Source organism: Piliocolobus tephrosceles, chromosome 8 (assembly GCF_002776525.5).
Source record: "Piliocolobus tephrosceles isolate RC106 chromosome 8, ASM277652v3, whole genome shotgun sequence".
In the NCBI taxonomy this organism is placed as follows: domain Eukaryota; kingdom Metazoa; phylum Chordata; class Mammalia; order Primates; family Cercopithecidae; genus Piliocolobus; species Piliocolobus tephrosceles.
Window position 1 is genome coordinate 77686212 of NC_045441.1, and position 26043 is coordinate 77712254.

The following is a 26043-nucleotide window of genomic DNA, read 5'->3' on the forward strand; positions in this document are numbered from 1 at the left end:
TGTTAGCCAGGATGGTCTCGATCTCCTGACCTCGTGATCCGCCTGTCTCAGTGCTGGGATTACAGGCTTGAGCCACCAGCCCGGCCCTGTAAAGTAACTCTTAAAAGTAAATTGACTTTGCCAAAGAATCATTGTTGTGATTGGGGTTATGTTTGTAACCAAAGACTTCACATCAAAAATCTATTACACATTTGACTGGTGTACCTCGATGATTGCCTTTTGTAAATATGTAAATGAAAAAAATTTAATTCCAAGTAATAAAATTTTAGGTCATCAAAGGAATATCAAGAGAGAGTCTAGCCTTGTTCCCAAACCACGTTGTGTCAGGATCACCATAGAGCGTTTATAGTACACATTCTGGGGCTCTGAGTATGGGAATTTGGAGTCTGGTGGGCGTGTGTGTTATGGTAGAGCTCCTGCAGATAGCTTCTCAACAAAGGTTGAGAATTCCTGGCTTAATAATCAAAGGACTTAAGTTTCAGGATTGGAAAATCCAGAGCTCTGGTATTTCTGGTCGGGCCCGTGAGTAAGAAAGGTTGTTCTTCACATTCCTCTACATGGAGTTTTAAAAGGGGAACAGTTTTTCCTAATTTCCCCATGTGAAACTGAAAGAAAAGCAGTCCATGCACACTGTCTAGGAGGTTGGAGCTGTTTCGGAGTTTATACTTCTCAGCCTCTATACTCTTCCACACCTCCCTAAACTGCCTGAGGTAAAGGGTGTGGAGAGGATGAGAGATGAGAGATGAGAGCTAATCAGAAAACAGTGCCTGGAACAGCTAAAATCCATTGAAAAAAATGTTATTTTGTAGTCTTATGCTTGGGGAAAGGGGCATTGACTGGAGGATCCCAAATATTTGATTTTCTAAAATATAACTTATTATATTGAATTTGTAGTGAGGTACGCTGTCTTTTGGGGAAAGATTTGCCTCTTCACTATTCTTTTCTTATGCCAACATCAATACCAATTGATTTTTTTGGAGTGGTAGGCATCTTCATGAGGCCCCTTAGGTAATGAATAATTGGGGACAGTACTCCACACATTTTTCAGGAAGATACTAATTTGCTACACAAAAATTTTCCTTATTCATTATTCTAAACATAATTCCTAATCCAGGATAATTGGGTCTCTCTCAAAACAGGAGATAGGTTGTACTTAATCTTTTGAAAATTAACAAGTATAAAAGTAGAATTAAGTCTTCTAATTGAAGACAGTATCTAATCATTTAAATATTTTTCCATTTGTCCTGCTTTTGGTCACAGTGACAACTAACTTTATGGTAAAAGTCCATAAATAAAAATTAAGTTTTAATAAAAGTTAATATCAGTTGAAGACAATGTTTCAGGGGACTAAGATTATGGTATCCTATTGAGAAGTATCAAGCAGCCAAGAATATTTCAGAGCCATTGATTTCCAAAAATACATAACTATTTCTTATTGTTAAATGATGCCACCATACTAACTGAAAAGTGAAATGTTTTGTATTTCACACAACTAATGTCATTTTCTTTCAACTCTGGCATGGATTTTGTGGCTTTATGCAAATCATTTTGCTTTTTAGTCTGAAACAAGTAGCAATATAATCAGTTGATAATCATCAACTTTACTCACTGAATTACTGTATAGGGTATCCAAGAATGTCAAATTACTTTAAAATGGTTGTACAAATAAGAAATAATTGTGTACTCCCCCAAATCACTTATTTATTAATTTGCAAGTTATTACTCTTGCATTCTTAAAGAATGAAGTTTGTGCAATGACTGATTTACACAATTTTCTATTTAAATGCATGAAATTAATGAAAACAAAATGAGAAAATAATTAATGCTAATAATTTAGAGAGTTACAGTTTTCTTAAATTTCTACGTAATACAGTTTATACATAATAACTTTTCACTTAGTCTAATAATCATTAAATTGTTTTATGACTTTATTAAGGTCCTTCCTTGGAAGGATTATAGGGCCTCTATTTGAAGTCGACTCCCCCTCACGTATAATTGCCTTTAGCAGCCTGCTCTCACCAAAGATGAGAATTCGCCACTTTCTTCCTGCATTCTCTGCATCTTAACTAGAAGAGTTGGGATTGTAGGCATTTTTCCAGTATGCCTGAAGCAGTGCTGTTATGAAGTATGTCCCTTCAACTCTTAAATGGAACACACAGTTTTAAATATGCCCATCATAGATGTATTCACACTTTAATACTTACAGGTTCGCATGTAGTTACAAGTTTGCGAAGCCACAAAAACAGAGCTATATGCACACATCTTGGAGACTCAAGGGTCTCCTTCAAAACAGGAGATAGGTGTACCCAATCAGGGGAAGCTGAATCTCAGAACTTTTTTAGTTGAGCACCTGTTTGCACACATAAGCACTTTTAATATAACTCATCTAAGTTTCCTTTGAAATTGCAAGGAGTGCATGTGCATTGTTCAAACACAACCACTTAGAACACGCACTATGGATACTTTTCAGTCCCTAAATCAATGTAAGACGTACAGTTTGCTTTCTTATGCATCTTCTCCAAATTTCTTGCTAGTTTGTGTGTGGCATTTTTCTCAACCAGCCATCTCTTTTCACCTAGCCCAGCCCATTGTGATTTAGAAAGTTCAGCAATGTAGCAAAAGAGGAAAAAACAGAGACTACAGAAGAAACAACAAGGCATAGGTTGACTTTGATCAGTGGTTTTCAAGCTAAATTCCACAGAAAGGCCAGTTGGGAGGGCCAACAAGAAAAGTAGGGGGCATCCAACGACCTCATCCAAATGCTGATTTTGAATTTGGAGGGTCCTTAATCTAGTGCTTTTGGAAAACATGTGTCTTTGTTTACTAACCAGTACCTATGTTAGAACACCTACATTCTATACTTTCTTTATCCTGTTTGATTTTTGTATTTTGTCAAAATGTGTTGATTCAGTCTGCTAACAGGCTAGGTAGAACTACAGATGGTAAGGAATGAGGAAGTGTGGTGTGTGCCTGTGTGTAGAGGGTGCACACTGTATTCGTTTTGAGTGTAGAATAGACCCAGATCAGTTATACCTGAGTAGATAAAGTAAAACACATCCTCCCATCCTGTGCCAGATACCCATCTAATTGCATTTTGACTTCTGTAGTAAAGATGTTTGCCTTGCCATCTTTAAATGTAGAACTTATTCCCTCTTCGTAGTTTATAAATTGATCTTTTTACTTTTGTGACCAAAATCAGTATAAATACATTGTGTGAAATTCTGAAAGAACAAACAAGCTAAAAAAGAAATACTCCTTTAGCCTACACAAGGATAAGGCTGATAAGTAACAATAAAAAAGAATATAATCATTGGGATGAATTATTAAGTAACTTCCTCAAATTGTGTTAGAGTTTATTATTTCCTTAGTAATATCTTTAAAGTGGAACTGAAACATTGAAACAAAATCGCTCAAAGGTGTTAACTATAGATTAAATTAAGAGTTTAAACAGTATTTAACTAGCATGAACTGTTTTCCACTTTAGATTGTTGTATTTGGAACATAGTATTTGCCTGGCTGAAATAATATCAATGGTTTTCAAACTGTTTCTTACAGATTTCTTAGAATTGCTGCAGGGGCCAGCATGAGGGACAAAGAAAACAAAGCGGACAGGATTCCTAACTCCCTTGTTTCAACCCAGGCAACCTCACATTTATCTCTTTTGTACATCACAGTTCTGCTTAGGGTTTCAATTAAGAGAAATCCCAGTGCTAAAGAGAAAACAAAAAACTTTGAAAATCCTCAGCATGGATCAAACTTTATTACAAAGGACTGACTCCTAGAGTTTCTTCTATACAGAACCTAAATTGTACATTTTCATAAACTAATTTTAATATCAAAATGTGAAACTAAATCTGTAAGTTAATAAATGTGTATACTTTATAATGTTTACTGCTGAGGATACTAAACAAAATATGATGGTTCTTACTGTTAATATACTTTAGGGCAATTAAATATTATGTACAGAGAATACAATGACAATCAGCATGTGAATGAAAGCATGCTAAATGGTAACCTAATTGTGGGTTGCTTAGAGAGTAAGGATGCATAGGGAGGTGGTTCTTGAGATTTTTTAAATTAAAAATAATATGTTAAAAATTTTAATAACATTTCTTATGGGAATTTTTAAATGTAAGAGTAATACCTGTATGCTGTAACAAGTTCTGAGTTGAGTTTGCAAGGACAAATGGGAGCTGACTGGGTACAGGACATGGTAGTAGCCATGGTGGTTGGTTGTCAGCTTCAAGCAGATATGGGGCACTCCATGTAGGAGCGAGATATATTGTGGCTTTCCAGGCCACATTAAGAAATCTGAAATTTAATCTGCAGATAGATACAAGGAAATACTTAAATGTGTGTTATTTAAATGACATAACAGATTTGTGTCTTAGAACACTGGTCCCCAACTTTTCGCACCAGGAACTGGTTTCATGTCAGACCAGGTGTGGGGGATGGTTTGGGGTGATCCAAGTGCATTGCATTTATTATGCACTTTATTTCTATTATTATTACATTGTAATATATAATGAAATATTATATAACTCACCATAATGTAGAATCAGTGGGAGTCCTGAGATTGTTTTCCTGCAACTAGACAGTACCATCAGGGGGTAATGGGGAACAGTGACAGATCATCAGGCATTAGATTCTCATAAGGAGTGCACAACCTAGATCCCTCGCATACACAGTTCACAATGGGGTTCACGCTCCTATGACAGTCTACTACTGCCGCTGATCTGACAGGAGGCAGAGCCCAGGTGGTGATGAGACTTCGCTGGCTCACCTGCCACTTACCTCCTGCTGTGCAGCCCAGTTCCATGGCCCAGGGGTTGGGACCCCTGTCTTAGAAGAGCATTCTGACAGCAATGTGCAGAGTGGATTATAAGGGGACAAGAATGTAAATGAGGAAACAAGTCAACCCCCTTACAAGGATCCAAGTGAGAAATGATGATGTCTTCAACCAAGTTAGCAATGGAGATGGGGAAGAATGGGGCAGATCCAAATGAGACAAAAAGAAATGTCAGAAGTCCCTGAGTGGTTGGATGTGGAGACTGAAGGAGAGGGAAAGAACAAGGATGACTTCTGCATTCTGCCAATGCATCTGGATGCATACCTTACATGAAGATAAAAGAGCACAGATGTTTGGGATAGTGAATGAAGGTGGTTATATATGTTGTTCCATGAAAATATGTGAGCATGTGTATATCTTCTAGGCCTGGATCTGAAAGTGTATAGGTTAAGAGCACAAGCCACTGTGTTCACATCTTAGCTACCATGTCCTAGCTATGTAGCCTTGGATCTCCAAGGCTATTTCTTCACCCATAAAATGGGAAAAACATTAACACCTACCTCTTAGGGTTGTTGTGAGGTACTTTAGAGTATAGCCTGTAGTGAAAATTTCATGCATGTTATCAAATATTGTTAATTTTTATTTTCCTCAGACCTCAGTTTCCTCATCTGTAAGCTCATGAAAGGGGAGGGGAATTGTGCTGGATTACATGACTGGGGTCAGTTACCCATAAAGTTTTTCATTCTAGTATGTCTGCTCTCTATTTACAAGTGTGTAAACAAACAGTTTTACTCAAAAATGTTCATCATTTCTAGGAACTTGCCACATCAGACTCAGATTCCCCAACAGCAGACTACAGGTGAGTGCTAAGAATAATAAATTGATGTTTATGAATGAATCTACAGATTAAAAGATAATTATGGCATAACTATATAATTTATGAAGCTTTAGCTTCACCAAATAAGGCAAAACACTTGTGTCATTCCTTAATCAGACTTAAAACCTCAGAATAATGGCTTAGATTATTACATAGATTGGCATCAGAATGATAAACACAGGGTAAATGATCTTAGAGCAAAAGCATCCATGGAGGTCCTGTCTAATTAAGGAAGACTGAATAAAACCCGTTCCTTCACTGAAGCTCTCTATTCTTCCTCTTGGTATGAAAGATTCTTAGCTTGGATGCATCTAGGATTTGTCTCAGTAAGTGAGCAGCTTGAAACTGACTCTTACAAAAGGAAACCATTGTGACAAATCACTGAGGCTTCAGGGGGATAAATGAGAAATGGCTGGCCTGGTTTTAAAGCCGCTTTAAAAAGCTGTTATAACATGACCAGTGACAACAAGATGGCAGACAATTCTCCTTGGACTATTCTATTTCCCTAAGACTTGCTTTCTTTATTTCTTTCAAGTGTCCCTAAAAATTTTCCACAGCCAATTATTTCATTCATCTCTATACTGAGTAGATAACTTATTCATGATTGTCTTCTAATTAGTGGTTGATTCCTAGTTCTAATTGCCAGGCAACCATTAATGCCTTTGTAGCTCTTTTGGAAAAGCAAGAGAAGTTTTAAAAATGTAAGTTGGGTGTGGAATTCTGAGTATGAATAGTGGCATTGTGGTAGGGAAACTGTTAAGTAAGTCTCTTAAAAAGTTCAGGCACATACAGAAATGTATTGGATGTTTTCATTCAGAAATTATCTTCTCTATTACTGCTTTCGTGAATTTAAGGAGATTTTCGTTTGACAACTTTTCAAAGATTTGAGGCAAGTATAATGAAATTGTTCATCAGATTTTAATTACAAGATAATGTTTATCAGAATTTTCCCTACAATTTTGATTACTTGTTTTAATTAAATGCTAACATATTTCAACAAGACTGTTCAATATATTGATGTGTTGGTGCTACTTTGTAAGCATTCAGGAGATTGATGAAGGATCAAACTTTGTTATAAAAATGAGTAACCTAAAGAGAGAAAAAAGATCAATGAATCCCTACTACTACTAATTTCATGGTTATTTTTTTAAAGAGGAAAATTTCTAAAAGAATACTTCTACGATAGAAATGATAGAACTTCTTCGTTATTAACCTTGTAGCTTCCATCTCTCCTAAGATGTCTATCTTCTGATTCTTAATTATTTCAGGCAGGGAGTGAGTAGGAAGGAGGCAATTTCTAGAAAAATAGTAAATATTTATTTTGAGTATTTAAAATTCCAGATTTTACTTACCCACTAGGGGAATTAGGAAACTTGAGTAGATGATATTAGAGCAATTTGTTTAGTAGTCACATAGATATTTTACCAAGTGCTCTTGTTAACTTGCTACATTTTAGTAATACAGAGCATTTCCAAATACAAGGACAATTTATGCCTAAACAAATATAAGAGCCAAAGAGTTTTCCTAGGGGATTTTAAGGTTGTTTAACCCAATTTATAAAATTATTTTTCCAAAACAGATTTTAGGGAGCAGGTATTTTGCTTGAGTCAAGAAAGTTTTGTTCTCCTTTCTAGTTAACACTGGAGCCTATTACCTTGTTTTCTTACATTTTTCTGCAATTTGGATCATACTGTTGACTAAAGTACACTATCTCCTCTTGGTTGTTTTGTTGTTATTGTTGTTTTTCCAGTGAGTCCCCAAATATCTTAAGTGCCAAAGGGAGAGAGACCACCCTAGCATTTTTTTTATAATTATGAAAGATTGGTGTGTTTGTGCCTCTGGTACATTTAAAGCTAAATGGAGGCTGGGCACGGTGGCCTACGCCTGTGATCCCAGCACTTTGGGAGGCCAAGGCAGGTGATCACCTGAGGTCAGGAGTTTGAGACCAGCCTGGCCGACATGACGAAGCCCCGTCGCTACTAAAAAAATACAAAAATTAGCTGGGCATGGTGGCATACACCTGTAATCCCAGCTATTTGGGAGGCTGAGGCAGAAAAATCACTTGAACCCAGGAGGTGGAGGTTGCAGTGAGCCAGGATCGCACCATTGTACTCTAGCCTGGGCAACAGAATCAGACTCTGGATTTAAAAAAACAAACAAACAAAAACCTAAATGGAGGCATGCCTCCTGGAGAGAAGGGCTAATGGGCAGTTTACATTCCTTATTTCCATTCTGTTCATTTAAAAGAAAAACTTTATTTCTCAATTTCTAAATTATTCTATCTGCAAATGCATGGATTCAGTGCTGTTTACATATTTTTTTGAGTACAGCAGCTTTTCTTTTTTACCCTGATTATCCTAATACTGCAAAGAGGCAGCTACATTTATGCGATTGTCATGAAACAGTAACTGGAGTTTTCCAAGTACCATAGAACATTATGCACGTGTCAGTTTTCTTTATGAAGGTAATTTAGGCACAAGAGTTTGCATCTTGGATATCAAGTAATTTTATTTGTAGCTACCTATATGGAATTTATCAGGGGAAAGTATATCTTGAAGTTTTTTTTTTTTTTTTTTTTTTTTCATTTATTTACTTGTTTTCTTTTAAATTCCCATCAAAGCTTTAAGAAATGAACTAGCTGCTGGTGTTGTACTCCTGGAATTGAGCACTAGCCGGGATAATAGAGCAGTTAAAAGCTGACAATCGCACTAACTTTTGGACTAGGCCCAAACCATTAGGTTTGATGCCCCTTCAGGTTTTCTCATTTTCTCTGCCCTACCAGCCCACATGATATTTTTTTAAAAGCCATGATTAAAAGGTACAGTTATATATCCTGCAATCAACCTCATTCTTTTTGTTTATTGTGGGAGGAATTTTCATACTGTTCCTTTTGGGAAACACAAAATATTATAGCCTTGGTCCAAGAAGGAGAAGACTAATTTAGAATTTTTTCTTTCACTTTATGTTTTTTAAAAAAACGAAATACAGAGAAATAATGCAATGTAATTATTTTTACATTGTATTAAGAAGACGGAAACTTTCTCCTTGCCATAATTTGCTTTGCTGAAAATCTAAAAGTATACATGCCCTGACTAACTCCTGCCCATATTCATTCTTACACATTGCAGGTAAATGGTATCCCTGAAGAAAGAAAACTGACTGAAGCAATGAATTTATAATCAGACAATATGGCAGTTATATCACATTTCTTTTCTCTTCCAATAATGCATGAACTTTTCTGGCATACGTTGTGCATGTTGGCAGTATTAAGTGTATCACTAAATAATACAACATAACTTTCATTTTACTAATGTATTCTTTTGTACTTAAAGCATTTTTGACAATTTGTAAAACACTGATGACTTTATATTTGTTACAATAAAAGTTGATCTTTAAAATAAACATTATTGATGAAGCCTAATGACTTCTGAAATTTACTTCAATAAAGTATTTGCTTCCTATTTAGTAGAAATCTTTTAATTGCTAGAAACAGGTTTATGTGTTCATTCTCATTCCACAAGACTTTATTTAGTGCTTCCTATAAATATATAAAATGCCTGTGCCTCAGTATTCTAGTTGAGCAACCCATTTAAATAATACTTTAACTCTTGTGGCCTGTAAATCCTGTTGTTTTATATACCACTTGGAGTGTTTTCGAATAAACCTAGTTTTATGGATTGTGAAACTGATGACACCCAATTCATGCAGGGCAGCCCAGGTTGCATACTTACCTGACTTCATAATCAGATATTTGGTGGTTGTTTTTTTCTTTAGCTACACCTACTGGAATGGGAGGATATTTGGATCTAGAAGCAAGACAGGAGCTGTTACACAAAAAGAGAATAGTTACTGCTAATGTGACATCAGTTAGCTCCAAATCCCCAGAGTACTTTGTGTAACTCCTTTATGTTCAAGTCTCTATAGCTTTGGTCAGTTTCATGCATCTTGGATACTATTGGATCAGTGTGGCTATCATGTCACCTGGCAGGGCAGCTTTCCTTGCATACTGGACTAGCTGGAAACCTTCTCTTAATCGACTCTGGGAAAATTTTTGTGTCACCTATTAGGTGGCCAGAGGTCACAAAAATTCCAAAATCCAGAAAGATTCCCTGTTAATGTTAGGTACCGTAACTTGTTTTCCACTTAGGGAAAATACTCTGTCACATCATTGACATGAGAACCTCCCTCTTCTTTCTAGGACAGAGGATGTAGGTTCTAGGTTCTCTTATTTCTTAAAGATGTATCTCTTACTCTAATTTCTTCCTAAGTTAACTAGGGCATTGCCACTTGCCGTTCTACAGGAGTAATCAGCTTGAGGCTGTAAATGTATTGCAACAGAGTCATGGCCTAGAAGGAATGCAGTGTTGTCAAGGCTCCAGAGGACCAGATTTTGGCACAGAACGCAGAGTAAACAAACTGCTGCTCCTGCCAGGTGAAATCAAATTGCTCCTAATAGTCCAAGTGAGCAGGAACAAAGTAATGCACAATCGACATGTGATGGACTACAGATCAGAAATCAGGAACTTTATTCATCTATTCTAGTAAAGAAGCGATTTGGAGATTGCAAAGTGCAGTTGGAGTTAGAATTGGTTTTTACACTGACCATATTGAGGTATTGAATGGGGACAGAAATCATTGGCCAGCATCTTACAAATATTTAGTAATAGCTTTAATCACTGCAGTTCCCCGTGAAAAAGTGATCTTGCTTCTGACAATATTTTGGTGGGGAAAAGAGTACAAATAATTTCCCCTTGGTTGATGCCACCCTAATAGTCCTTAAGGACTATTAAGGCGTTTTTTTGTTTTGTTTTGTTTTTGAAATGAGGATTCTGCCACATGCTGAGGATTTCTACCCAACTAAACTCTCTTAGTGGGCAAAATACTATATGGTAAGTTTTGGGTCCTGATGGTAAACTTAAAACACCTTTTCAGTTAGCCAGCATAATCCCTTGCCCTAATACTGACTAGAGTAGTTCTCTACATTTTCAGGAATTCAAGTAAACTCAGATTTAGATTCCAAATATCCCCTAAAAGTTACTGACTTTTCCATCCTCCAAGGTATATTTACCCATATACATGACAGCCTCTCTTTGAGGAAGGTCTAGGTTCAATTTCCACATGGTGTGTACCTGAGGTTACAAGATTTGCCATCATTTCACAGGTTCCATGTCTATAAACTGGTTCTTTAGAATTGACTAAGGGACCATGATTCTTTTGAACACTGACCTTCTCCCACCAAACTTGTGTGTTTATTTCTATCCCCCTTACTTGGAGGCTACATCAGTAATGGTACTGGGCAGTGAGCAATAAGGAATTGTTCATCTTTAGACACAAGTGCCGATAGCAGTAATGAAACTGAAAGCCCCTAAACATTTATTTAGGTAAAAATATGCATTAAAAATTCAAATCTGTAAGTCTACACTGATGACAGAAAAGAGCACTAAGTAAAGCTATTAAGGCTAAATTTGAGGCTAAGAGAATACTTAGAAAAAATTAAATAGAAAATAACATCAAGGACAGTGCCTCCAAGTACATACATAGCAAATAGGTGAGGTGAGTGACCCTTGGGATCAGTAGTCCAAGATCTGAGCTATTCTCACGTCTTGACCATACCAATTAAGGATGAATACAAGCCTTTAAGCAAGCCATCCTAAAATAGGGCAGCTTCAAAAAATTTGCATTTCAGAATTTCCTATGAAACACCCCTACCATTTGCTTACTTACTGAATGCCTAATATGTTACTATAAGTCAGAGAGTGTTCTAAGGATGTTGTTCTCAAGGAGTTTACATTCTACTGGAAAAGACAGATATTAATCAAGTCATTATACAAATAAATGTCAACCTATTAATGTAATAGTGTGATAAATGCTATGAGGGAAAGTAATTGATGTGATAAAAGTTTATCACAGCAGGACTTGACCTAGTCAGCAAGGTCAGAGAAGCTTCCCTAAAGTTTGGTTGATACCAAAAGAATGAGTAGTAAATGCTAAGATGAAAAGAAACTATCAACAGAGTAAACAGACAACCTACAGAATGGGAGAAAATTTTTGCAATCTATACATCTGACAAAGGTCTAATATCCAGCATCTATAAGGAACTTAAATAATTTACTAGAAAAAAAAAAACATTAAAAAGTGGGCAAAGGACATGAATAGACAATTGTCGAAAGATGACATACATGTAGCCAACAAACATATGAAAAAAAGCTGGCCAGGTGCAGTGGCTCACGCCTGTAATCGCAGCAGTTTGGGAGGCTGAGGCGGGCAGATTACTTGAGGGGTAGTCAGGAGCTCAAGACCAGCCTGGCCAACATGGTAAAACCCCATCTCTACTAAAAATACAAAAATTAGCTGGCCATGGTGGTGGGCACCTGTAATCCAAGCTACGTGGGAGGCTGAGGCAAGAGAATCATTTAAACCCAGGAGGTGGAAGTTGCAGTGAGCCGAGATCATGCCACTGCACTTCAGTCTGGGAGACAGAGCAAGAAAAGCTCAACATCACTGATCATTAGAGAAATGCAAATCAAAACCACAATGAGATACCATCTCACACCAGTCAGAATAGCTATTAATAAAAAAAAAAAAAAAAGTAATAACAGATGCTGGCAAGGTTGTGGAGAAATAAGAATGTTTTTACACTGTTGGTGTGAGTATGAATTAGTTCAACCATTGTGGAAGACACTGTGGTGGTTCCTCAAAGACCTAAAGACAGAAATACCATTCAACCCAGAAATCCCATTGCTGGGTATATATGCAAATGAGTATAAATTATTCTATTATAAAGATACATGCACATGTATGTTCACTGCAGCACTATTCACAACAGCAGAGACACAGAATCAACCTAAATGCCCATCAATGACAGACTGCATAAAGAAAATGTGGTACATATACACCATGGACTACTATGCAGCCATAAAAAAGAATGAGATCATATCCTTTGCAGGGACATGGATGGGGCTGGAGGCCATTATCCTTAGCATACTAATGTAGAGACAGAAAACAAAATACCACATGTCCTCATAAGTGAGAGCTAAATAATGAGAATACACAACACATGGGGGTAACAACATACACTGGGACCTGTTTGAGGGCAGGAGATGGGAGGACAGAGAGGATCAGAAAGAATATCTAGTAGATGCTGGGCTTAATACCTGGGTGATGGGATGATCTGTGCAGCAAACCATATGGCACACATTTACCCATGTAACAAACCTGCACATCCTGCATATGTAACAAACCTGCACATCCTGCATATGTACCCCTGAGCTTAAAATAAAAGTTGGAAATGAAACGAAAAAAGCAAAATGTCATTTGATGTCAACTGAAAGAATGAGAATGGATGTCTGCTTGACAACTAGTGTTGGACAGTGTATTAAAATGGGCATTGATATACAGCCAGTGAGATTGTAAGTTGGTACCACTTACCTGGGAAGAGACTTGACGATATGTTCTAAGAGCCTTTAAGCTTCATTTCATATGCACCAAGCAATTTCTGATTTAAGTTGGATTCTCATGTTTATCTCTTTTGAGGAGACTCAGCACTGGTCATGGCACTAGGAGAATGATATTTTTCACTACACATTTAAAAATTGGCCTTATGAATCTATGTGTCTAGTGTGAGTCTATCCCTGAATGGTAGCTTTCTTTATGGGATTCTGGCAAAATCAGGCTCCTGATCTTGTAATACCAAAAGCCAGACCATGGACTATGGTTAATTGAAGGAATAAGTGTTCCTTGGAGAGGGCTCTTGACAATGATACAACTGATATCCTTTGCAACACCTTGGCTGACTGCTCCCTGTTAATTCAAACTGCAATAGAAAATATAGATTGAGTTTATTTGAAAAGAAACTAAGAGAATGATATGTTTCAGTGCTGGTATGTGAAGAATTATTGCAAGTATGAGCAAAAGGGTAGGGCAGTAGTAAACACTATGTGCATTGTGAAATAATTGATGGCTTTGCAGCCTAAGATGAGTAGCTTTAGGTGAAAAGAGAAGTGACTCAAGAGTTCTAAGGCCATCTGTTGGAACAAAGGTGATTTTAGAAAAACAAATCTAATTGAACTTGTGATGGTGCTAAGATTAGGAAATTTATTTCCTGACTTTATATTTATCTGCAATGTTATAATTTTTTGTAAGGAAGAATGTATTCATATCTTACTTGAGTAATTAGAAAATCTTCAATAAAATTTTAAGGAAATGTCAAAAAAAGAAAATGCTAAGATGATGAAGAATAAGAAAAAATATTTGAGGCAGATAGAAGAGCATTATCTAAGCCCTTTTGGAAGAAGAGATCCTAGTGAGACTAGAGTTCTATTAGAAAGTCCAGTGTAGCCACAGTAATGGAGACTAGGCAAGAGATGGTGAAGTATAGGGGAAGGTGAGACCCAAGGTAGGCCAAAACCATGCATGAACTTACAGGAGAAAAATAAAGTCTGAAGGATGTTAAGAATGAAAAATGTGATGTGGTCATATCTGACCTTTTTATACATACAAATAATCCAACAATAATATAGAGAGCAGATAGAGCAGTTGGGCAGAATGGGTGTGGTTATACTAGTCAGAAAACTGTTGTAGATACAATTGGAGAAATGATAGCTTTGACTACGATACTGGTGGGAGATTCAAGAGTTACTTAGGAGGTAAAAAGGCAGCAGTTGTTGGTACACTGATACTTTGGAAATAGTGTTGAGGAACAGAGAGAAGCCAATTCTGATGTGTGGGTTTTCTTGGTCAAATGGTGGCAATATCCATTGTGACAGACAATAGTGAATGAGAATCAGGATTGAGGAAATGATATGAGCTTAGTTTTATGCAAAGTGAACTTGAGGTACCTCTGAGAAAATCAAAATAGGTAGGCAATTGAATATATGAATTTGAAACTCAAAGTAGAAGTTCGGACTGGTGCTACGATTGGTGAGTCATCTGGATATGGGTTTTCATTGAAACCATAGGATCTGATGAGAAAACTGGTGCTCATTTTGTCATCTGAATATTCATGCAGCAGCTAAAGTGTGTTGCAATTATTTCTCCAATAGCTAGCAAAAAGGATAAGGTACATGAAGTTGGATATTTGCCAGAATCTAACGATTAGAGAAAGTCTGAGATGGTATTTTATTGACATTTCACAAAATTAAGATATAACATTACTTATTATTTTTGTACAAAGTTTATTACTTTCTTAATAAATCTTATATTTTTAAAGGTTGTTCATGTGCTCCAAGGATTTCGGTGATCAGATCATCTCACTTTGCATTCAATTAATAGGCTGCAGTTCATTTTAGGCAGTTTATCATGTAGTTTTCATATTATGTTTAATTTTTACATGATTAAGATTCTTATTACCTTAATTTGGGAGTCCATGGATGTGCCTAAAGCAAATTAAGTGTTAAGACAGTGAAGAAAGATTGAGATAAACTGGCCTAGTAGAATTATATACTCCCTTTCCTTTTTCATTTTTTAACATTTCAAAATATCTTATTGGACTGAGTATCAGGGCCCTTTCATTCATTCATTGAGTGAATACTGACTTATGACCTTTTGTGTTCTAGGCATTGAACTATGCACTGGTGAATAAAACATAGTGTATTATGGAAGATCATGAACAAAATCTAGTATACTATCTGGTACTAGCTGGTGCTAAGTAAATATTTGTTGAGAGAATGAACCTAATGTCTAATATAAAAGGTATGAAGGTTTTAAAAGAGTGTTGTAATAGAGAATGAGGAAAGGAAGCTACCTGGATTAAATGATCAGAATAGGCTATCTAAAGAGAAAATATTTAAGACATGATTTGAAGACTAATCATGTGCCACTCATGCTTAGTATTCTGGTCACAGGAAACAGCATGGGCACAGACTCAAAGGCAATGTAATGACAACAGGTGGTTGTGGTTTCTGCCCAGTATCAATTTACCCTTCTTCTAGCAACTTTACATTTTTTCTCTACACAAACATCTCTGCTCTAATTTCTAGCCAGGTACTTGCATTTAAGGTAACTCCACACCTTGCACCAGATCTCAGGTCTGGCTAATCAGAACACTGCATCTCTCTGGTCAGGGTTTAGACCTCGGACTCAGTAGGACCTGTGAGATATAATTTAATTTTACTGAGACTGGCAAATGGGTGGGGGTCTCTTATCCAATATACTTGAATTTGGGGTGAAAATAAGACCAACAGAAAAAAAGTGGAGGACCAACAGAATGGTCAGAAACTAATTCTTTATATACTGCAGGCAGTTGGTTTGGGTAACACTTGACTCTCAAGAACATGAAGGATCTCTGTGTTGTTGGAACATATTGATGAGGGGGAAGTGAGATTAAAGATGATTCTGGAGATGTAAACAGAGTCCTATTAGTCTTATAGACTTTGATCATGGAGTTTGGATTTTATTCTAAAAACACTGGAAATAAAGCATTTGAAGTAGAAAAATAACACGCAATTTACATTTTTAAATTACTCTGGGTTTGTCCTTAATTGTTCCAGCAGGAATGTATGACCACACAAGTGAAGTGTTGCTAGGAAAGTTCACCTAAGCCTTGGTATCCAGAGATTTCGTTGGGGGTCAGTCATGTAGGCATGCAGTGCCCATATGAATGACCTCAGCTACTCAGATTCCATCCAGTCTTCACCACAGAGCAAAACCACGCATTCATCATTAATCACTTTTCTAGGATAAACTTATCTAGTCAAACTGGTACAGTGTAGGCCAAGGGCTTAATCATACAAAAACAGATGTTTACAATAAATACCATAAATACAGCATGGTTCAGCGCTTCGGGCATACAGAAACTCGTATCAGGAAGAATGTTCCAAGGGCTCAGAGGCTACCTTCCAGGGGCCAGCCAATGGCCAGGCCTGAAGATAAACATTTCTTTGAAATGTATAAGATTTGAGCAACCCAGTCCTCCTGCCCAAGGGTTTAACAGCAGATTTGAGCAGGCAGCAGAAAGAATCAGTAAACTTGAATATGGGACAATTGAGGTTATCCAGTCTGAGGAATAAAACAAAAAAAGAATGAAAGTAAATAAATAGAGCTTGAGAGACCCGTCTGACTCCATAAGCATATCATCATATGCATAATGGGAATCTTAGAAGGAGAAGAGACATAGAAAGAGACAGACAGGAAGAATACATCAAGAAACAATGGCCAAAACTTCCAAAATTTGATGAAAAACATTCACATTCAAGAGCTCAATGAACTCTGAGCAGGACAAACTCAGAGATACACACTTAGACACATCATGATCAAACTACTGAAAGACAAAGAAAAAGAAAGACTCTTGAAAGCAGCAAGAAAAATGCAATTCAGTATGTGCAAGGGCTCCTCAACAAGATTAACAGTGGATTTCTCATCAGAAACCGTGTAGGCAAGAAGGCAGTGGGATGACATATTCGAAGTCCTTGGGGGAAAAATCATCAACCAAAGATTTTATATTCAGCAAACTTATTTTGAAAAACTGAAGAAGAATTTAAGACATTCCCAGATAAACACAAAGTAAAGAAATGCTAGAAAGCCTGCCCTACCAGAAATATTAAAGGGAGTCCTACTGACAGTATTAGACAGATCATTGAGGCAGAAAATTAACAAGGATATTCAGGACCTGAATTCAACTTTGCACCAAATAGATCTGATGGACCTCTACAGAACTCTCCACCCAAAAAAACAGAGTATACATTCTCATCACCACATGGCACATACTCTAAATTGACCATATAATTGAACATACAACAATCCTCAGCAAATGCAAAAGAATGGAAATCATACCAAACATTCTGTGGGACCAGAGAACAAAGAAACAGATGTCAAGACTAAGAGGATCACTCAAAACCATTCAATTACATGGAAATTAAACAACATGCTCCTTAATGACTTCTGGGTAAATAATGAAATTAAGGCAGAAATCAAGAAATTATTTGAAAATAATTAAAACAAAGATAAAACATACCAGAATCTCTGGGACACAGCTAAGGCAGTGTTAAGAAGGAAATTCATAGCACTAAATGCCCACATCAAAAAGTTGGGAAGATCTTAAATTAATAACTTAACATCACAACTGAAAGAATTCAAGAAGCAAAAACAGTCAAGGCCAAAGCTAGCAGAAGACAAGAAATAACCAAAATTAGAGCTGAACTGAAGGAGAGTGAGACATGAAAAACCATTCAAAAGATCAACAAATCCAGGATTTGGTGTTTTTTTTTTTTTTTTTTTTTTGAAATGGAGTCTCCCTCTGTCACCCAGGCTGGAGTGCAGTGGCATGATTTTGGCTCACTGCAAGCTCTGTCTCCCAGGTTCATGCCATTCTCCTGCCTCAGCCTCCTGAGTAGCTGAGACTACCGGCGCCCGCCACCACACCCGGCTAATTTTTTGTATTTTTAGTAGAGACGGGGTTTCACCGTGTTAGCCAGGATGGTCTTGATCTCCTGGCCTCGTGATCCACCCGCCTCGGCCTCCCAAAGTGCTGGGATTACAGGCATGAGCCACCACATCCAGCCCAGGAATTTTTTTTTTTTTTTTAATCATTAAGATAGACTGCCAACTGGACTAATAAAGGATAAAATAGAGAAGATCCAAATAAAACAATCAGAAATGATGATGGTAATGTTACCACTGACCACAAAGAAATAAAAATAACCATCAGAAACCACTATGAATACCTCTATGCACACACAGTAGAAAATGCAGAAGAGACAGATAAATTCTTGGACACATCTACCCTCCCAAGACTGAACAAGGAAGAAATTGATTCCCTGAACAGACCAATAACAAGCTCTAAAACAGAATGAGAAATAAGTAGCCTACCAACCAAAAAAAGCCCAGGACCTGATGGATTCACAGCCAAATTCTACCAGATGTACAAAGAAGAGCTGATACCATTCCTATAGAAATTATTCCAAAAAATTAAGGAGGTGGGACTTCTCCTCAACTCATTCTATGAGACCAGCATAATCCTGATACCAAAACCTGTCAGAGACACAAAACAAAAAAGAAAACTGCAGGCCAATATCGTGGATGAACACTGATGCAAAAATCCTCAACAAAATACTTGCAAACTGAATCCAGTAGCACATCAAAAAGCTAATCCACCACAAACAAGTAGGTTTCATCCTGGGATTCAAAGTTGGTTCAACATACACAAATCAATAAATGTGATTAATCACATAAACAAAAGTACAGACAAAAACCATATGGTTATCTCAATAGATGCAGAAAAGGCATTCAATAAAATTCAACGCCCCTTCATATTAAAAACTCCCGATAAACTAGGTATCGAAGGAACATACTTCAAAAGAATGAGAGCCATCTATGACAAACCTACAGCCAATATTACACTGAATGGGCAAAAACTGAAAGTATTCTCCTTAAAAATCAGTACAAGACAAGAATGCCCTCTCTCTTCACTCCTATTCAACATAGCACTGGAAGTCCTAGCCAGAACAATCAAGCAAGAGAAAGAAATAAAGGGCATCCAAACAGGAAGAGTGGAAATCAAACTATCAAACTATTCTGTTTGCCAACAAACATGATTCTACATCCTGAAAAACCCCATAGTCTCAGCCCAAAAGCTCCTTTCACTAATAAGCAACTACAGCAAAGTTTCAGGATACAAAATCAATGTACAAAAATCACTAGCATTCCTATACACCAACAGCCAGCCAAGCCAGGAGCTAAATCAGAAAGGCAATTCCATCCACATTTGCCAGAAAAGGGATAAAATATCGAAGATACAGCTAATCAGGGAGATGAAATATCCCTACAATGAGAATTACAAAACACTGCTCGAAGAAATCAGAGAAGACGCAAACAAATGGAAAAACTTCCCATTCTCAAGGATGGGAAGGATTGATATTATTAAAATGGGCATACTGCTCAAAGCAATTTACAGATTCAGTGCTATTCCTATCAAACTACCAATGACACTCTTCACAGAACTAGAAAAATAAAACTATTTTAAAATTCATATGGAACCAAAAAAGAGTCTGAATAGCCAAAGCAATCCTAAGCACAAAAAACAGTGCTAGAAGCACTGTGTTACCTGATGCCTCAAACTATACTACAGTGCTACAGTAACCAAAACAGCATGTTACTGGTACAAAAACAGGAACACAGACCAATGGAACAGAATAGAGGATATAAGGCTGCACCCCTATGACCATCTGATCTTCAACAAAACTGACAAAACATGCAATGGGGAAAAGACTCCCTATTCAAATAAATGGTGCTAGGATAACTGGCTAGCCATATGCATAAGATTGGAATTTGTCTCCTTCCTTACACCATATACAAGAATCAACTCAAGATGGATTAAAGGCTTAAATGTAAAACCCAAAACTATAAAAGCCCTGAAAGACAACCTAGGCAATAGCATCCTGGACATAGGAATGGGCAAAGATTTCATGACAAAGACACCAAAAGCAATCAAAACAAGAGCAAAAAATTGACAAATAGGATCTAATTAAACTTAAAAACTTCTGCACAGCAAAAGAAACTATCAACAAAGTGAAGAGACAACTTACAGAATGGGAGAAAATATTTGCCAACTAGGCATCTAACAAAAGTCTAATATCCAGCATCTATAAGGAACTTAAACAAATTTACAAGAGAAAAACAACCCCATTAAAAAATGGGCAAAGGACATGAACTGACACTTTTCAAAAGAAGACATACATGTGGCCAAGCATATGAAGAAAAGTTCAATATCACTGATCATTAGAGAAATGATCAATGTACAAAAATCACCAGCATTCCTATAGACCACCAACAACCAAGCCAACAAAAAAACATAATCCAACTATGTTGTCTTCAAGAGGCACACTTGAGATTCAGAGACTCAAATAAGTTGAAAGCGAAATTACAGAAGAAAAGATACTCCAGGAAAATGTTGACCAAAAGAAAGCTGGAATATGATATCAGAAAAATAAACTTTAAGATAAAAATTATTAGCCAGGCATGGTGGCTCAGGCCTGTAATCTCATTCAAATTTAGGAAATCTAGAGAGCCCCAGTAAAATACTGCAGGAGAAGATCAACCCCAAGGCACATAATCATCAGATTATCCAAGGTCAAAATGAAAGAAAAAAATGTTAAGGGCATTCCATGGATTTAATGGATATTAACTTCACTAGGCAAAAGCCACAATCCCAGATGTTTTTGAGAGAATTCCTTCTCTATTTTGGCCTCCTGCTGAGGGACACCACTTTTGTTTCCTAGAAGTCCTCTAGTTTTGGAAGATCTGTAAGGCACAACCTTAATCTCTAGCAAGGGTCATTTATACAATTTCATCTTCTAACCATTTTTTTTAATTTTTTTGAGGTTTTAGTAAAAGGTTGTACAGTCATACACTCAACCATCTTTTTGTGCCACACTTTTGGCAGCCATTTCTGATTCTAGGCTTATTTTGCCATATAGAGAAGCTGGAATTTTAAATGTCATCCAGTCTTGGTTACTTTTTGTCTCCTTTCTCTCATTTTTTACTGTAAGCAAACCAGGCACATCTTCAATACCTTGCTTGGAAATATCCTTAGCTACATATCTAAGTTTATCATTTGTGAGTTCTCTTTCCAGGAAACAATTTCCCTAAGCTTTCTACCACTACATGACAAGAATCTCCCTTCATGCAGGTTGAAATACTGTTTCTTATTTTCTTTTGAGCCCTCATTGGCAGCACCCTTAAAATCCAACTTTCTACTAAAAATAAGTTCAAGGCAGTTTAGGTTTTCTGTATCAAGCTCCTCATAATTATTACATCCTGCAGGGGTGGAGGCAGTAGGGAACCTATCAACTAAGAATTCTATGTCTGACATAACTGTCCTTCAAAAATGGGGGTAGAAGGTGTGTGGCTGGACATGGTGGATCATGCCTGTAATCCCAGTACTTTGGGAGGCTGAAGCAGGAGGATTGCTTGAGCCCAGGAGTTCAAGATCAGCCTGGGCAACATAGGGAGACCTTGTCTTTACAAAAATTAAACAATGAGCCAGGCATGGTGACTTGTGCCTGTGGTACCAGCTACTTGGGAGGCTGAGGTGGGAGGATCACTTAAGCCTGGGAGGTCAAGACTGCAGTGAGCTGTGATTGCACTATCGCTTTCCAGCCTGGGTGACACAGTGAGACTCTGTCTCAAAAAAAAAAAAAAAAAAAGAGAATTTAAGACATTTCCAGATAAAGAAAAGCTGAAGGATTATCTTACCATTAGACCTGTCCTATAAGAAATGCTCAAGGTAGTACTTCAGGGTAAAGGACACTCAACAGTAACTCAAAGCCAAATAAATAAATAAAGATCTTCAGTAAAGTTAAATACACCAGCAAATAAAAAAGTTGATACTACTGTAATTTTGCTTTATAGCTCCACTTTTTCTACATGATTTAAGAGACAAATGTGGGATGGACATGGTGGTTCATTCCTGCAATCCCAGCACTTTCGGAGGCCAAGGTAGTTGGATCACCTGAGGTCAGGAGTTCAAGATCAGCCTTGCCAACATGGTGGACCCCCATCTTCACTAAACGTAGAAGGATTAACTGGGCATAGTGGTGCATGTCTGTAGTCACAGCTACTCAGGAGGCTGGGGCAGGAGAATCGTTTGAACTTGAGAGGTGGATGTTGCAGTGAGTCGAGATCATGACACTGCACTCCAGCCTGGGTGACAGAGGGAGACTCCATCCCCCCCCCCCGAAAAAAAGAGAAAAGTGTAAAACATAAATCTATATTATTGGACACACAATGCATAAAAATGTAATTTGTGACATCAGTAACATAAAAGGAGACAGAGTTGTATAGAAGCAGAGATTTTGCATGCTATTGCAGTTATCAATTCAAATTTAGGATGTTAAATATGAGCCCCATAGTAATCACAAAGAAAATAATTTTAGAAGGTTCACAAAAAGAAGTGAGAGGGGAATCAAAACCTTTTACTACAGAAAAATCAACTAAACATGAAAAGAGGCAGTAGTAGAGGAAATAGGGGACAAAAAAATAATAAGACAGGCAGAAAATAGTTAATAAAATGGCAGAAGTAAATTCTTGTCAGTACTTTAAATCGATTAAACTTTGCAATCAAAAGTCAGAGACTGGGCCAGGCAAGGTGACTTACACCTGTAATCCCAGCACTTTGGGAGGCTGAGGCAGGCAGATAACAAGGTCAGGAGATCGAAACCATCCTGGCTAACAAGGTGAAACCCCATCCCTACTAAAAATACAAAAAATTAGCTGGGCATGGTGGTAGGCACTGGTAGTCCCAGCTACTCAGGAGGCTGAGGCAGAAGAATGGTGTGAACCCAGGAGGTGGAGCTTGAAGTGAGCCGAGATCACACCACTGCACTCCAGCCTGGGTGACAGAGTGACACTCCATCTCAAAAAAGAAAAAACAAAAAGTCAGAGATTGGTAGAATGGAGTTTTTCAAATGATCCAACTATATGCTATCTACAAGAGACACACTTCATACCTGGTGTGGTGGCTCACACCTGTAATCCTAATACTTTGGGAGGCTGAGGTGGGAGGACCCCTTGAGGCCAGGAGTTTGAAACCAGTCTGGAGAACATAGATAGAGTCCCATCTATACAAACAATTTTTTTTTTTTTTTTTTTTTTTGAGACGGAGTCTCGCTGTGTCGCCCAGGCCGGAGTGCAGTGGCGTGATCTCGGCTCACTGTAAGCTCCGCCTTCCGGGGTCATGCCATTCTCCCGCCTCAGCCTCCGAGTAGCTGGGACTACAGGCGCCTGCCACCACGTCTGGCTAATTTTTTTTGTATTTTTAGTAGAGACGGGGTTTCACCATGTTAGCCAGGATGGTCTCAATCTCCTGACCTCGTGATTCGCCCGCCTCGGCCTCCCAAAGTGCTGGGATTACAGGCTTGAGCCACCGCGCCCGGCCTACAAAAAATTTAAAAACTAGCCAAGTGCAGAGGTGTCAAACTACTTGGGAGGCTGAGACAGGAGGATTACTTGAGCCCAGGAGGTAGAGGCTGCAGTGAGCCAAAATTGCACCACTGCTCTCCAGCCTGGGTGACAAGAGTAAGACTCTGTCTTCTTAAAAACATAAAATATACTCAGATTTCTGAAATTTTTTTCACTTAGCAATATTCCTTGGGATTTTTCCCTGTTAATACATAATCTCCCCATTCTTTATCACCACTACATGGTATTATATAGTATTGGTTACCACATCATCAATCCACTATTCCTTTATTGATGATGTTAGTTCCAATTACAATTATCAATTTTACAATCAATTACAAGTAATACTGCAGTGAATGACCTTATGTATATACCCTTTTCCACCAATATAAGTCACCAGATGTGGTATATGCATTTTTTATTTTAATATGTGTATCTAGACTGCCTTCCATAGGGACCCTAGAAATTTATATTCCCACAGCAATGCATCTGTGCTGTCCTGCCATAACTTTCACTCAACACAGCGTCTTATCAACTCATATCTTGTCATATATTTAAAAGGCATTAATATTTCCCTTTCTGTGAACAGTTTGCTTATACTGCTTCCCCTCTGTCTTAGTACATTTGGGTTGCTATAACATGTACCACAGACTAGGTAGCTTATAAACAACAGAAATTTATTTCTCCCAGTATGGAAGGCTAGGAAGTCCAAGATCAAAGTGCTGGTAGAGTTGATGTCTGGAAAGGGTCCATTTCCTGATTCCTAGATGGCCATTTTCTACGTCCTCACATGGTGGAAGGGGCAAGGAAACTCCCTGGGGCTTCTTTTATAAGAGCAATAATACCATTCATAAGGGTTTGCCCTCATGACCTAATCATCTCCCAAAGGCCCCATCTCCAAATACCATCACACTGGTGATTAGGTTTCAACATACTAATTCATATACATTCAGACCATAGCACCCACTTCACTTATCTGTCGTTTGTTCTTTTCTCATCAATGCCTAGGAAGTCTTTATATTTCGGGGAGACTAGCCTTTTGTCTATAATATAAGATACAAGTGTCATTTCTCAGTCTACCTTTGGATTTTGCAAAACATTTTTTCCTAACATAGCAGATTTTGTCAATCTTTTATGACTTCTGGATTTTGCATAGTTTTTGAATAAAGAGTACTTTATCATTCCAAAGTAATACAGGATATCATCTGTATTTTTTCTATACTCTTATGATGTATGGTAGGGATCCAACTTAATTTTGTTTACAATGACAACCTTCTTGCCAGTATTATTTATTAAACAATCCATCTTTTTGTAACTGACTTGAGTTACTACCTATAGCATATACTAAATTCATAGACATGTATGGGACGATTTATGTACTTGTTACTCTGTATCACTAGCTATTCATGCATCAGCTCCACACAGTTTTAATTCGACAAGCTTTCTATTATATTATGTCATACAATATTATAAAATAATACATTTTTATTTCTGGTGAAAGTACCCTCCCATAATGCTCTTCTTTTAAATCAGAGGTTTTCTTGCAATTCTTATTTTTCCAAATATAATTCAGAATCAGCTTATTTCTTTAAAAAACTATTAATGTTCATGTTGGAATCACATGAACTTTATAATTTAGGATAAATGTTAAAGGAATATATATTTCCATTTCCTTATAATGTATAAAGGAACTCTGTAAGAATACATAAAAAGCTAGTAAGACTGGTTATGTGTAGTTGGGGAGTAGTAGTCATGGGAACTAGGCAGATGAGGAATTGTAGAGGAAAAATAAAACTTTTCACTATCTGCCCTTAATATTTTATTTTTGAAACATCTAAATATATTCCCTATTCAAAAATACATACATAACAAGGAAATAATAAAGGACCTTGCCTTTGAAAAAAAGAAGCTAGCAGGCATAGGCTGGCAACAGTAGACATTCCTATTTCAGTTCTCTCCACGTAGTTTCCCTGGTATTTTAAAGATGACCAGAATGTTGAGAGAGAGGGGCTTACAAACTCTCTGGTGTCTTCTTTCTGAGATCCCCTTACTGCACTGGTATTTTCAGGGCCAGTACCTTGCCAAAAACGAAGTGTACACATGCTTCATGAGGTAAAAAATGGGCTCATGGCAATTTTCATTTTTGTTTCAATAATATGTCTTTCTTTTACATGGCCCTACTCAGATAATATTAGAGTTCTGAAGAAAGATAAGGTAACCACTGGTATGACAGAAGCAGGGTATAGGAGGCTCAAATCAATAGAAAATAAATAAAAACTAGGCCATTTCAACATGTTAGAAAAGAGAAAAACAAATCACTATAATAAAGAGCAGTCAACAAAAAAACACATATAAAACAAGATCGATGAGTACTAGCCTCTGATAATCATGAAGCAAAATCTGACATGTGGGTTTGAACTCACAGACTTGGTTCCAATAGGAAATAAATCTTTAACAGAAAGATTAAAAAAAAAAAAAAGGATGG

General features: G+C 37.3%; 1 protein-coding gene across 4 annotated transcripts in view; it reads left to right on the top strand.

Moving 5' to 3' along the window:
- SGCE (sarcoglycan epsilon) overlaps window positions 1-9087 on the top strand; it is a 71449-nt gene extending 62362 nt beyond the window's left edge. For all 4 annotated transcript variants that reach the window (XM_023226658.3, XM_023226660.3, XM_023226657.3 and 1 more), the window contains 2 exons: window positions 5605-5648; window positions 8795-9087. In XM_023226658.3, the coding sequence (XP_023082426.2) occupies window positions 5605-5648; window positions 8795-8811 (61 nt within the window). In that variant the 3' untranslated portion in view covers window positions 8812-9087. The remainder of the gene's footprint in view (window positions 1-5604; window positions 5649-8794) is intronic.
- Window positions 9088-26043: the final 16956 nt, after the last annotated feature.